At 35.7% G+C, this 14,293-nt stretch overlaps 1 protein-coding gene across 4 annotated transcripts in view; it reads right to left on the reverse strand.

Moving 5' to 3' along the window:
- LOC137191003 (golgin subfamily A member 4-like) overlaps window positions 1-14,293 on the reverse strand; it is a 50,400-nt gene that overhangs the window by 8,511 nt on the left and 27,596 nt on the right. For 2 of the 4 annotated variants that reach the window (XM_067600783.1, XM_067600782.1), the window contains exons 4-20: window positions 14,020-14,293; window positions 13,666-13,703; window positions 12,681-12,969; window positions 12,264-12,307; window positions 11,471-11,747; window positions 10,709-10,756; window positions 10,298-10,341; window positions 9,660-9,936; window positions 9,247-9,290; window positions 8,571-8,856; window positions 7,964-8,007; window positions 7,289-7,600; window positions 6,611-6,896; window positions 5,771-5,799; window positions 4,474-4,759; window positions 3,359-3,402; window positions 2,799-3,084 (exon numbers count right to left, since the gene is read on the reverse strand). In XM_067600783.1, the coding sequence (XP_067456884.1) occupies window positions 2,799-3,084; window positions 3,359-3,402; window positions 4,474-4,759; window positions 5,771-5,799; window positions 6,611-6,896; window positions 7,289-7,600; window positions 7,964-8,007; window positions 8,571-8,856; window positions 9,247-9,290; window positions 9,660-9,936; window positions 10,298-10,341; window positions 10,709-10,756; window positions 11,471-11,747; window positions 12,264-12,307; window positions 12,681-12,969; window positions 13,666-13,703; window positions 14,020-14,293 (2,908 nt within the window). Of the gene's footprint in view, window positions 1-2,798; window positions 3,085-3,358; window positions 3,403-4,473; window positions 4,760-5,770; window positions 5,800-6,610; window positions 6,897-7,288; window positions 7,601-7,963; window positions 8,008-8,570; window positions 8,857-9,246; window positions 9,291-9,659; window positions 9,937-10,297; window positions 10,342-10,708; window positions 10,757-11,470; window positions 11,748-12,263; window positions 12,308-12,680; window positions 12,970-13,661; window positions 13,704-14,019 lie in introns of all 4 variants that reach the window. The other 2 variants (XM_067600784.1, XM_067600781.1) reach the window with 2 other exon arrangements.

Below are 14,293 nucleotides of genomic sequence, written 5' to 3' on the forward strand. Positions count from 1 at the left end.
TGCTTTAGCACTATGTGCTATACTCTCATATATTCTGTGCATACACATCTATCGTGTGTCTGTCAATCCTGGGAGAGGGATCCATCCTCCGTCACTCTTCCTGAGGTTTCTTCAATTTATTCCCCGTTAAAAGGTTGTTGTTTGTGGTATTGGTCTATACAAATAAAATTGACTTGACTTGACTTCACTATATGTTATGCAGGACTTACTGCTGAGAAAAGTCTAAGTTCAGGAAAAGTGGCAGCACTTCACAGGACTTCTGTTATGTACAACATACAGGCTAGCTACATGTAGCTGTTGTAGTAACGATTCCTCATGAGAGGGAAAGATTATTTTCCAAAAAAAATATAGGAACAATCATATAATTATTTGTTTTGCATGTACATATATTACAATAAACAACTGGATAGTAACCAACATCAAACATGTAGATTAATGGGCGTTGATGTTGCCATCATGCTATATAGTCAATGTCCTGTATTATGCTGTCATGGTACCAAGCCAGGTACCAAAAACCAACAACTTAATGATGGTGTAAGTGGAACTTAATGCTTACAACTAAATTCTTCTCACAAATAATGCAGAAATTAGTTTGCATGACATTTTTTTTGCAACAAAATATCCCGAAATTTGAAAATTATAATGATTATAATTATTTTCCCAGGTGTTTGAAAATCCATCCAGTCATCAGTGTCCTGTCTTATGTTGTCATTGCACCAAGCCAGGTACCAAAAACTAAAGAGGCAATGAACATTTCTTACATCTTAATGATGGCGTAACAGGAACTTAATCATGATTAATTACATATTTTTTTGCCAGATTACAATGAATGTAAAATATTCAATAACAGTTTTCATTGGAACTACGTTTCTTAAACCAAAGAAATAAACCTTATAAAACTGTTGACAGCATGTTCTGAGGATTATTCAGTTTAACAGAGACACTGTTCCTCAAAAAAAAAAAAACTTTTTCAGGAAGAATTATTAAACGCAATCCCTCAATGGTGTGAGCATCACAAAAGAATTTCATTCACCTCCATTATATTGGCTGCAGATGCCACTACAGGTGAGTGAGGGCTTTTTCATGTTGTGTGTTTTTATTTTTGTATTATTGGGCCTAATTCACTAATATGTGCATAGAAATGTTCTCACTGTGTGCACAAAATAAGCGTGCATGCAAAATCACCATAGGATTCATGACACATGCGCACTGGCCAATTTTGCTTTTACCACCATGCGTATGTTAGTGAATCAGCATCATTCTAAATTGACAGGCGCTCTACTGGTAATAAGCATACTAACACACCCCAATTTCTCTGTGTAAGGAAAGCTCTGTTGGAGCAGTGCAGCAGTGGAGAGAGCTGTCACTCATTGCAAAGAGGGCCGTGATGTTAAAAATGTAGAAAAACTTAACTGCTAGTGAAATGCAAACAATAGTTTCAGAAGTAGAAGCCAGAAAAGGCAGATTTAGCTGGTAAACATGTGATTGGCACAACTGTTTGGAGCCTAATTGTGAATCCTGTATACGGCCTGCATACCTGTTGTGCCACAATCACGCAGTATGTCTGTAACAAAATAAGAAGTTGGTAAATGTGTAGATCTCTATAAAACTCTAAAGCTGCGCCAGGTGTGCATCGTATTTTGTCTCTGTCCACAATAGGCCGTGATTTAGTGAAAGCAGAGTGTCCCTCCTTGTGCCACTACTGAACTGTCAGGCTGTGAGGACGCTGAACAGGCTGCTGGTTAAACAGCCGCATATATTACAGCCAACTCTGATGGGGGAAATTAATCGGTGTCACATTCCAATATGGAAACTCTGATTTATAAACTATTGTCATATAAAGCGGACACAGGTCAATTTTAATAAATTAATAATTTCATTACATTTATGATGATGATTTATGGATTACAACGTCTTCATTATTAATTTTATATGTAGTAAATAAATTGTGTATTATTAACAATTTCACACTTTTGGATGTTGTATATTTAGGCCCAATCATTTTTAAGATAATTGTGGTTCTAATACACTGTTTACATTGAATACATTTTGACTATATAATTTTTTAGACTGTGGGATGTTTATGATTTGTGTGTATGCATGGTCTAAGGCCATTCTAAATTTGTTTGCAGAGTAAGAAAAAATTCAGTTAAGAACATATTGATGAACCCCGGATTTGTGCTTAAAACCTTCGTTGTGCGTACAGGCTGTTTGTGAATGAGGCCAATTATCTTTTTATTTGGCATTTTCACCTTAATTGGACAGTCAAGAAGCAGACAGAATATGAGCGGACAGAGTGCGGTATGACGTGCAACAAAAGTCCGCGACTGCAATCACACCACACCATTACAGTTATGTGGTATGCACCTTAACCATTAGACTTTTAGGAAGCTGCTTGTGATTTTTGTTTTTTGGTAACTTGAGAGAAGAAACCCTTTGAAAAGATCTCGCTTTTTCAAGTAGTAGATGTCATTTTGGAAATTATGCAATATGTAGGAGTCTAGTTATTCTGGGTTTACTTTTGGCTTGTTTTTGCTGTGGACAATTTAAAAACAGTGACTGATCTAGAGTCATTGACTATAATGACTATACCGCATACAGTGAGTACCTTTGCTTGTGATAATGGCATCTAGATAATATGTCAAAACAACCACATATTCAAATGGCTGCCTGACTGTCCAAAATGTATTTTTAATGATGAAAAAACAGTAACATTAAAGTAGAATAAGACCCCACTCTGCATACCAAATGTTTGATATTGGAATAGTATTGTTTAGGTTTTTTTTCACACAACTTACCTTTGGATCCTGAGCTTGTGTCTGACAAACTCTGCACCAGATCCATCCTGTTCATCCTCTTTAAAACCTCCCTGGTCACCTCCACAGACTGTTGACCACAAATCTCCACTATAAGCTCCACTAAGTCCTCCATGCTGTCTGCCCTCTCTATTCGGACTCTTGGGATTCTTGGGAGATCTTTCACTTGAAGGGTCTGCAGGTACCACTTGAACAGCTCGATCTTCCGGAAACGTAATTCTTCCAGTGTTTCCAAAAGCTTCTTCTTTACTGGTGTCATTGTTTCGTCCTGATGGATTCAAAGTAATCAGAGGACATTTATATATTATTTCCACTGTAATGATAAAACACTGATGTCTTTGCATCAATGGAAACATTTAATTCATGTGACTAATATTAACCACATTAGGCAAAATTATAGATTTAGTGAAATCAGACTGCTGCACCAGAGGACAATCACTTATGTAAATAAATGAAATTGTTGTTGTTTAATCACTAATTTTGCAACATCACACAGATGAACAAATAAACAAATGAGCAAATTGAATAATAAAAGGGATTACCATAATGCCCCCATGAGCCCCAAACTCCAAGCTTCCTGAAGGACCTTGTTAAAACACATCAGGAAATGTTTTAAATCATGTTATGTTTATTAATGGAATCATATGGTAACTTTCCAGATGCTTTGCTGCTTTAGCACTATGTGCTACATATTCTCCTGTACTCTCATATACTCTTATTCTGTACACACAACATCTATTGGATGTCTGTCAATCCTGGGAAAGGGATCCCTCCTCTGTTACTCTTCAAGAGGTTTCTTCAATTTTTCCCCATTAAAGAATTTTATTTTAGGGAGTTTTTCATTAATTCAAATCAAGGGTCTAAGGACAGAGGATGTTGTATTGCTGTACAGATTGCAACGCCTGCTGGGATAAATGTGTGATATTGGGCTACACAAATAAAATTGACTTGACTACTTAGCACTGTTCCAACATGAGAGCAATATGTTATGCAGGACTTACTGCTGAGAAAAGTCTAAGTTGAGGAAAAGTGGCAGCACTTCACAGGACTTCTGTTATGTACAACGTACAGGCTAGCTACATGTAGCCATTGTAGTAACGGTTCCTCATCAGAGGGAAAGATTATACAATAAAAATACAGTAGCCAACATCAAACATGTAAAGTAATGGGTGTTGATGTTGCCGTCATGCTATATAGTCAATGTCCTGTATTATGCTGTTGTGGTACCAAGCCAGGTACCAAAAACCAACAACTTAATGATGCTGTAAGACAAGCTTAATGCTAACAACTAAATTGTTCTCACAAATAACGCAGAGATTAGTTTGCATAATTAGATCTTTTTTTGCAAAAACACCCCCAACATTATAATCATTATAATTATTTTCACAGGTGTTAGTAAATCCATCCAGCCATCAGTGTCCTGTCTTATGTTGTCATTGCACCAAGCCAGGTACCAAAAACCAGGTAATGCAAATATTTTACATCTTAATGATGGTGTAACAGGAACTTAATGATGATTAATTACATGTTTTTTTGCCAGATTACAAGAAATGTAAAATGTTCAATGTTCAATGTTCAAAGTAGAATAAGACCCTACTCTGCATATCAAATGTTTGATATTTGAATTGTATTGGGGTTTTGTTTCCACAAAACTTACCTTTGGATCCTGAGAGGGTGTCTGACAACCTCTGCACCAGATCCGTCTTGTTCATCTTCTTTAAAACCTCCCTGGTCACCTCCACAGACTGTTGACCACAGATCTCAACCATCAGCTCCACTAAGTCAACTTTGTTCTGTGCCATCTCTATTCGGACTCTTGGGATTCTTGGGAATTCTTTCATTTGAAGTTCCTGCAGGACCTCTTTGAATTGCAAGAATTCCCAGAAACGTAATTCTTTCAGTGTTTCCAAAAGTTTCTCCTTAACTGGTGTCATCGTAACATCCTGATGGATTAAAAGTGATCAGAGAGCATTTATGTAATATTTCCATTGTAATGATAAAACACTGATGTCTTTGCATCAATGTAAACATTTAAATCATGTGAGTATTGTAACAACTAATATATATATATTACACAAAGAAATACTGTGATTAATCTACATTGATTTTATAAAGACAAAGTGTGAGCACAGTGTGATTCATTTCATTTATTTCTATAAACTGGTTATTAGTAATTGTGATTTATTGCATGTCTCCAACTCTTTCTGACACTGTGCTGCCAAAAGTAGGAATGAGACATCTGATCACATGTTCTTATTGCTTCAACAGAAGCTGTGATATTTCTGCTTTAAAAACTCTTTCCACCTATTTACCATCAGAGTTGAATAAGAAAGCCTGGAAAAACATACACGTCCTAAACATTTAGTTGTCCTGTTGTCATCCTCAGTAGTAGAGATAGCACAGATTTTATTATAACATTATTGGTGGATAAAATATTTCAGCTCAAAATCTCAATCAGAATCCTGCTTCAGTTCAGTGAGCACCATCTGATGAAATGATGTCATTGGTTTGTATCATTATTAAGAGAAGGGAGGGAATTATTATTACTGAAGAGAAGGAAATAAAACAAGACTCATGAATGTCTGGTTTACCATCAGGTGATATAATCAGATACTATCAGACTATCTTGCTTTTAAAATAAATCTAATATTAAGGATTAATTGCAAAAGGAACATGTGTGTGTGTGTGTGTGTGTGTGTGTGTGTGTGTGTGTGTGTATGTGTGTCTGTGTGTGTCTGTGTGTGTCTGTCTATTATAACATTATTGGTGGATAAGATATTTCAGCTCAAAATCTCAATCAGAATCCTGCTTCAGTTCAGTGAGCACCATCTGATGAAATGATACCATTGGTTTGTATCATTATTTAAAGTGGTCAAGATGAGGATCATTTTCAACCAGCAGCTATTTGATGAAAGCTGTGTTGTGTAAAGTGTGTCTGATGTGACATTACTCACTTTCTGGGGCAGTGAAGACCTCTGCTTCTCTGAGGAGAAAGAAAATAGAAAATGACTCAAGACTGATTAAACATCAGACTATAATCAGGTTTAGTCAGATTTAGTTGCAATAACACTAAAATCTCCTCTGCTGCTTCTGACATCATAAACAATAATCATACAGAGAGAAGAGAGGTTGGATATCATATCATTAAAACCTTTGAATATCATTAAAACATTAACATTTTGCCTCCCCTTAAAGTCAAACTGAAACTGGAATTCTCCTCACTTTGTTTGGAAGGAAATATGATCTAAAATGATGCTGCAGCTATTGTGCATCGTTTTCACTTTTCCAAGAGGAGAAAACCATTTTTGTATTTGTAAAGTGGCTGACTGACATCTGAGAGCTGCAATGCTAACTTCCCTACTATGCTACTGACTGGAGAATGTCGTAGTCTGATAATGATGATACCACATAGCCTTGGTTATGTAACATTAGCAACTGAAGAGGTCTGTCACTTTACATTATTTAATATTTGTGAGTATCCACTGTGCTGTTAAATTTGTTTTCCACTCAGAAAGTGTAAGCTAGCAAGCTAGACTAACTAACTTCCACTCAAAGTAGAAGATAGCCTAGCTCTCTAAAGTTAGATTCCTACCAGATGTTACATGTCAGAGACGTGCTGATTTAATTAATGATTTGTTGCCCCCTGCCTACTACTTTTCTCACACTTTACATTGGTGATTAAATGTAGTTTGCACTCAAGCAGATATACTGTACATTTTTAAAATAAATCATTAGATGTATTCATTAGACAAATGTGATTGTGTAATGTGACAGTTTTGTCTTCTTTGTTTTACCTTTGGGTCCTGAGCTGGTGTCTGATAACCTCTGAACCAGATCAGATCTGCTCATTTTCTTGAAAGTCTTCTTCATGAGATCCACAGACTGTTGACCATAGTTCTGTAACATCAGATTCACTATGGCTTCTCTGTCTGCTGTGTAACTCAACCTCAGTGAGCTGTCTGGGAGGTTCATCTGGGAGACAGTCCACCGCAGGACCTCTTTGAATTTCTTTAACTCCTGAAAACTCAAATCCTTCAGTGTTTCCAAAAGCATCTCTTTAACAGCTGCCATTGTTGCTACCTGGAATAATCAAAACATTGATGAGACATACAGTATATTCAATCCACTAGAAAAAAAACACTAAAATAGTTTCTCATTGCATCTCATGAATGTAAGTGTAGATGTGGGTGTTATATGTTTATCTGTGAGATCACTGTCAAAGCAGAAGAATAAACTCAGGAAAAATGTACATGTTGACATTTCCTCATCTAATCCTCAGTGTTAAAGATATGAAACATTACTGATGGATAAAATTGTAGCTTGAATGCAGCTTCAGTGAAAAATATTCAGCTTAAATCATGAGTTTAGGTTGTATCAATATTTAAAATGTTTAAGATGAGGATCATTCTCAACCTTCAACTATTGAATAAAAGCTGTGTTGTATTGAGTCAGACAGATGTGACATTGCTCACTTTCTGGATCGGATTATCCACATAATGTTTCTCTGAGGAGACCAGAGACCACCAGATCACCAGATCAGGCCTGTTCATGTCCTTTAAAACCTTCTTCATCATCTCCATAGACTGTTGGCCGTACTCCTGCACAATAATTAACACTATGTCCTGCATGTCTGTTGTCATCAGCAGCCTCCATTGGATGTCAAAACGCTGTTTTGTGAGCCTCAAGTGATTCAAGAGGACTTCCTTGGAGTCTTCAAGCTCCCTTTTACTCAAACCAGCCAGTGTTTCCAAAAGCAGCTCTATAACAGACGTCATTGTTTCTACCTGGTAAATTCAAAGAAAATGTTCATTGGGCAAATGTACAATCTCTCAGCTGGGATGATTACAGATTTTTCTGTTTACATCTCATCAACATGTGTGTTTTTATAAATGTGGATATATACAGTTTACATTTCACCAGTGGTAGAGGTAACACTGATTTTTAACATTATTAGTTAACAACATTCTTGCTTCAGACCTCATGTGTACATGATGCAACCTGAATGTAGCTTCAGTTCTGAGAGAACCAGCTGGTGAAAATCAGAAATTTGATTTGTATCATCATTTATGATGTTGTACATGTTTTTTTCCTGCATCTGTTGAATGAAAGTTGTATCTGTAAAGTCAGACAGATGTGACATTACTCACTTTCTGGATCAGTGCAGGCCACTGTTCATCCACAGAGTGTTTCTCTGAAGAGAAGGAAATAAAACAAGACTCATGAATGCCTGGTTTACCATCAGGTGATATAATCAGACACTATCAGACTATCTTGCTTTTAAAATAAATCTAATATTAAGGATTAATTGCAAAAGGAACGTGTGTGTGTGTGTGTGTGTGTGTGTGTGTGTGTGTGTGTGTGTGTGTCTGTGTGTGTGTGTGTGTGTGTGTATGTGTGTCTGTGTGTGTGTCTGTGTGTAGGCATGTATGTATGTATATTTCTTTTGTAAAGCACTTTGAGCTGCATTTTATGTCATGAAAGGTGCTCTATAAATAAAGTTTATTATTATTATTATTATTATTATTATTATTATTATTATTATCATTATCATTATTATTATTACCAACTAACTTTGTGAAGCTCATATTGTTTTTGTTGAGATTGTGTCAGGGAGGTGTTGATTCAAATCTATATTTCTGCTGTCATGGTGGCCTATATGGTGTTGCTCCATTGCTTTATCTAATATTTTGTACTCCTGCAGATTTATTAATTATCAAAATTAATGTGACATGACAGTTGTCTTATTTATCTCACCTTTGCGTACTGAGCTGGTCTCTGACAGCCTCTGCACCAGATCAGTCCTCTTCATTTCCTTGAAAACCTCCCTGATCACCTCCACAGACTGTTGGCCACATCTCTCCACCATCAGATCCACAACTTTTGTCCTGTCTGCCGGGCCCAGTTGGATCCATGGAATGAATGGAAGGCCCTTCTTGAAGTGAGTGAACTGCAGGAGCCACTTAAGTGTCTTTAGCTCCTGATCACTCAAATCATTCAGTGTTTCTAAAAGCAGCTCTCTCACAGCCGTCTTTGTTGCTACCTGGAAAATTCAAAGAGTACATTCAAAGAGAAAATATGTTATTTCTCCACTGGGAATATTAAAGATTTATCTCTTTGCATCTACAGTATCAATGCCATTATTTTAGACATTTGGATGTTTTAAATAAGTTTTTCTACAAGATCACCTGAACTACTGATACATCTGGTAATTATGATTTGTCTTACTTTATATTCTTTAATACCTGTAAACTTGTTTATGTTTTTTATTTTCATTTTTACTTAATACTTTGAAAAAGCCTCACAATTATGTGAGAAACTGAGTTTAGTTTCATTAATCACCACTTATGTGATGATAAATATGACTTTAAACTTGCATCTTATTGAATTAAAGCTGTACTGCATGAGGTCAGGTTGATGTGACATTGCTCACTTTGTGGATCAGTGCAGACAAGTGTTCATCCACAGAGTGTTTTTCTGAGGAGGAAGAAAAGAAATAAAACTGATCAACATCAGGCTATATTGTTCTTTATAAAATTACAATACAAAGGGTTCAACACAAAATAAAAGTGAAGCCTCCTCAACAGTTAAAAAATATACATATAATATATATGATACATATAATTCATCACTAATATTTTCTCCCTGTCCCACATTATCTTTTCATATTTCACATAAGCAATCAAATATATTTTGTACACCAGCTGATACTGTCTTCTTTTCTCTACATTATAAATCATAATGTTTAAAATAAAGAATGGCTTATATCATAGCTTATAAACTCATGAGACACATGTTTTGTTCCAGTTTTATGATTTGAATATGTTTTTGTCTTTATTGTCTTACTTTTGGGTCCTGAGCTGCTGTCTGACAGCCTCTGCACCAGATCTCTCCTGTTCATCTTAATTAAAATGTCCTTGGTCTTCTTCACAGACTGTTGGCCGAAGGTCTGCACCATAATAAACACTGTGTCCTGCATGTCTGCCCTCATGAGCATCTCTAAGTAAGGTTTGCGGAGGTGAATTCGACTCTGGAGTAATTTCTTGAAGACCTCGAGCTCCCTGTCGCTCAAATCAGCCAATGTTTCCAGAAGCAGCTCTATAACAGACGTCATTGTTTCTACCTGGTAAATAAAAAGAAAATGTTCATTGGGCAAATCTACAATCTCTCAGCTGGGATGATTACAGATTTTTCTGTTTATGTCTCATCAATGTGTGTGTTTTTATAAATGTGGATATATACAGTTTACATTTCACCAGTGGTAGAGGTAACACTGATTTTTAACATTATAAGTTAACAACGTTCTTGCTTCAGTCCTCATGTGTACATGATGCAACCTGAACGTAGCTTCAGTTCTGAGAGAACCAGCTGGTGAAAATCAAGAATTTGTTTGTATCATCATTTATAATGTTGAACATGTTTTTTCCTGCATCTGTTGAATGAAAGCTGTATCTGTAAAGTCAGACAGATGTGACATTACTCACTCTCTGGATCAGTGCAGGCCACTGTTCATCCACAGAGTGTTTCTCTGAAGAGAAGGAAATAAAACAAGACTCATGAATGCCTGGTTTACCACCAGGTAATATAATCAGACACTATCAGACTATCTTGTTTCAAAATGATTGTAATATTAAGGATTAATTGTAAAAGGAACATAAAATCTGCTCGATAGTAACATCCTAAAAATCAATTACCACTTTCACCTGATGAACACTTATCAACATGACGTCACATTTGTTATTAAACTCAGTGTTAAAATTTCACATAATGAAATGTAGATTAAAATAACTACAGAGCTTTGAGGAAAGGATTCAAATCTGTCATCTTTACTCCTAGTTAAAGGAATAATATTTGTAATTTTGTTATTAGTGTTTAAAATGTTTTATGGTACCTACTTCCCTCTGTGGTTTTTACACCAAACACTTCAACTGATGATCCTGCAGCTAAAACACATTTAATGAACATTGTAATTACATAATAAACGCTGTGTGTAACCTTTATGTGTATTTGTCCTCAGTATAATACTCTGACTCCCAAGTATAATAAAAAGCCTTTAACACTTCATGGCTGAGACTAATGCATGTGTCTGAGAAAACACTTAATCAGGGTGTTAAAATAAAATACACAGACACTGCACACGTCACATGACACAGATGGATTACAGGTGTGTGGATGGAAGACAGGAGGAGGCCTTGGTTACAGAAATCACAGAGGGGATGAATGAGAATGAGTGTCCATAGTGGAGCCAAGTTTAAGTCAAATCGTAGCTATACAAAAATACAACACAACATATTCAAGTGAAATGATGACAACATTAGCCAAGTTCCTATCTGACCAAATACAACACAAGACTGGTAATAATGAGCTCTAACATTTCCCTCTGAAGTGATCTTTGTCTTATTATTTTGTATGTACAAGTAAATTGAATTAGTTCAATTAACCACTTCAAAAATGAAATGAAATACCAACTAACTTTGTGAAGCTCATATTGTTTTTGTTGAGATTGTGTCAGGGAGGTGTTGATTCAAATCTATATTTCTGCTGTCATGGTGGCCTATATGTTGTTGCTCCATTGCTTTATCTAATATTTTGTACTCCTGCAGATTTATTAATTATTATAAATTAATGTGACATGACAGTTGTCTTCTTTATCTCACCTTTGGGTCCTGAGATGGTCTCTGACAGCCTCTGCACCAGATCAGTCCTCTTCATTTCCATGAAAACCTCCCTGATCACCTCCACAGACTGTTGGCCACATATCTCCACCATCAGATCCACAACTTCTGTCCTGTGTGCTGACTCCAGTTGGATCCATGGAAGGTCCTTCTTGAAGTGAGTGAACTGCAGGAGCCACTTAAGTTTTGTTAGCTCCTGATCACTCAAATCATTCAATGTTTCTAAAAGCAGCTCTCTCACAGCCGTCTTTGTTGCTACCTGGAAAATTCAAAGAGTATGTTCAAAGAGAAAATATGTTATTTCTCCACTGGGAATATTAAAGATTTATCTCTTTGCATCTACAGCATCAATGTCATTATTTTAGACATTTGGATGTTTTAAGAAATGTTTTTTCTACAAGATCACCTGAACCACTGATACATCTGATAATTATGATTTGTCTTACTTTATATTCTTTAATATCTGTAAACTTGTTTATGTTTTTTATTTTAATTCCAGGCTGTAACTCTGGCAAACACACTGTGCTGTCAAAAACTGAAATGAGCCACCTGATCTTAACATCAGATGTTCTTGATGAACTGTAACGAAGGTGGCAGCACAAGTCAGGAACTGTTTTCTCAGTTTCATCTGCTGCATTTTGTCTCACAATTCTGTGAGAAACTGAGTTTAGTTTCATTAATCACCACTTATGTGATGATAAATATGATTTTAAACTTGCATCTTATTGAATTAAAGCTGTACTGCATGAGGTCAGGTTGATGTGACATTACTCACTTTGTGGATCAGTGCAGACAAGTGTTCATCCACAGAGTATTTTTCTGAGGAGGAAGAAAAGAAATAAAAGAAAGTGATCAACATCAGGCTATATTGTTCTTTAAAATATTACAATACAAAGGGTTCAACACAAAATAAAACTGAAGCCTCCTCAACAGTCCATACATATACATATAATATATATGATACATATAATTCATTAATAATATTTTCTCCCTGTCCCACAATATCTTTTCATATTTCACATTAGTAATAAAATATATTATGTATACCATCTGATACTGTCTTCTTTTCTCTACATTATAAATCATAATATGTCAAATAAAGAATAGCCTATATCATAGCTTATAAACTCATGAGACACATGTTTTGTTCCAGTTTTATGATTTGAATATGTTTTTGTCTCTATTGTCTTACTTTTGGGTCCTGAGCTGCTGTCTGACAGCCTCTGCACCAGATCTCTCCTGTTCATCTTAATTAAAATGTCCTTGGTCTTCTTCACAGACTGTTGGCCGAAGGTCTGAACCATAATAAACACTGTGTCCTGCATGTCTGCCATCATGAGCAGCATCCATGAGATCTCTAAGTAGGGTTTGTAGAGGTAACTTTGACTCCAGATGATTTGCTTGAAGTACTCAAGCTCCCTGTTACTCAAACCAGCCAGTGTTTCCAAAAGCAGCTCTATAACAGACGTCATTGTTTCTACCTGGAAAATACAAAGAAAATGTTCATTGGGTAAATGTACAATCTCTTAATTTTATTGATTACAGATTCATTGATGAGTGTGTTTTAGAAATGTGGATGTGGTGAGATTACATCACCAATGTTATACAAGCTAATAATGGAATTAATAATATTTGTCAAATTGATCACATACTGTATAACTGTTTTTACAAACTACTTGTATGTGTTTACATTTCTTTAGTAACATCAAACTTTTGTCTCTTTTACAATTATTTTATCTGTACAAACAGGATCATGGCTTTATTTTACTGCCTGGCTGTAACTCTTTCAAGTCTATGATCCCAAAACTGTGATGAGCCTTTTGATTTTATAACAGAGAAGCTGTGAGAACATGGCTGGTTGCATCTTTTCCTTTAATTTCTTGTTTTTATTGTCATCATATATTATACCTTCTGTTAACGTTATAAAAATAAATCAAGAAAAAAAATATATTTTCCTTGTGGTTGATATAACACAAATTCTTAACATTATTAGTGAATAACGTTCTTGCTTAAGACCTCATGTGAAAATAGCTTCAGTTCTGTGAGAGAACTATTTATGTGAGGAAAAATTTGTTTGTATCATCAATTATAATGTTCAAGATGAAGATGATTGTCAATCTTCATCTACTGAATAAAAGCTATACTGTGTAAAGTCAGACTGATGTGACATTACTCACTCTCTGAATCAGTGTAGGACGATGTTCCAAGTGTTTCTCTGAGGAGGAAATAAATATCAAAAGACTTATTAGAAATGTATTTAACATCAGTTATAATACAAAGACTTTCATTCCACTAACCCTCCTTAACAGTGAAATAATAATAATGTGCAGAGCTACTGGAAGATTTTCCAACAAGGTTGAATGGTTTTGGATATATTTGTTATTGTACTGTTTATGCCCAAACTTACAAAATATTGTACCCCAGCTAATGTACTTTATCTTTTCATAATAAACTACAAAACTTATGAGACACATGTGACTGCATTGTGTGCCAGTTTAGTGTTTTTCATGTTTTAATCTGCTTTGTCTTACCTTTAGTTCTCGAGCTGATATCCGAAAACCTCTGCACCAGATCAGTCCTGTTCATCTCCTTTAAAACCTTTTTGGTCACCTCCACACACTCTCGGCTGTTCATCTCCACCATCAGCTCCACAGTTTCCTGCATGTCTGCCACATCCAGTCGGCTCCTTGAGATGAGCGGGAAATCTTTCTCCAATTCAATGAGCGACTTGAATTTCTCAAACTCCTCAGAGCTCAAATCATTCAATATTTCAATAAGCAGCTTCTTATCCATCATTGAACCTAC

Source organism: Thunnus thynnus, chromosome 10 (genome assembly GCF_963924715.1).
Source record: "Thunnus thynnus chromosome 10, fThuThy2.1, whole genome shotgun sequence".
Taxonomy (NCBI): Eukaryota; Metazoa; Chordata; class Actinopteri; order Scombriformes; family Scombridae; genus Thunnus; species Thunnus thynnus.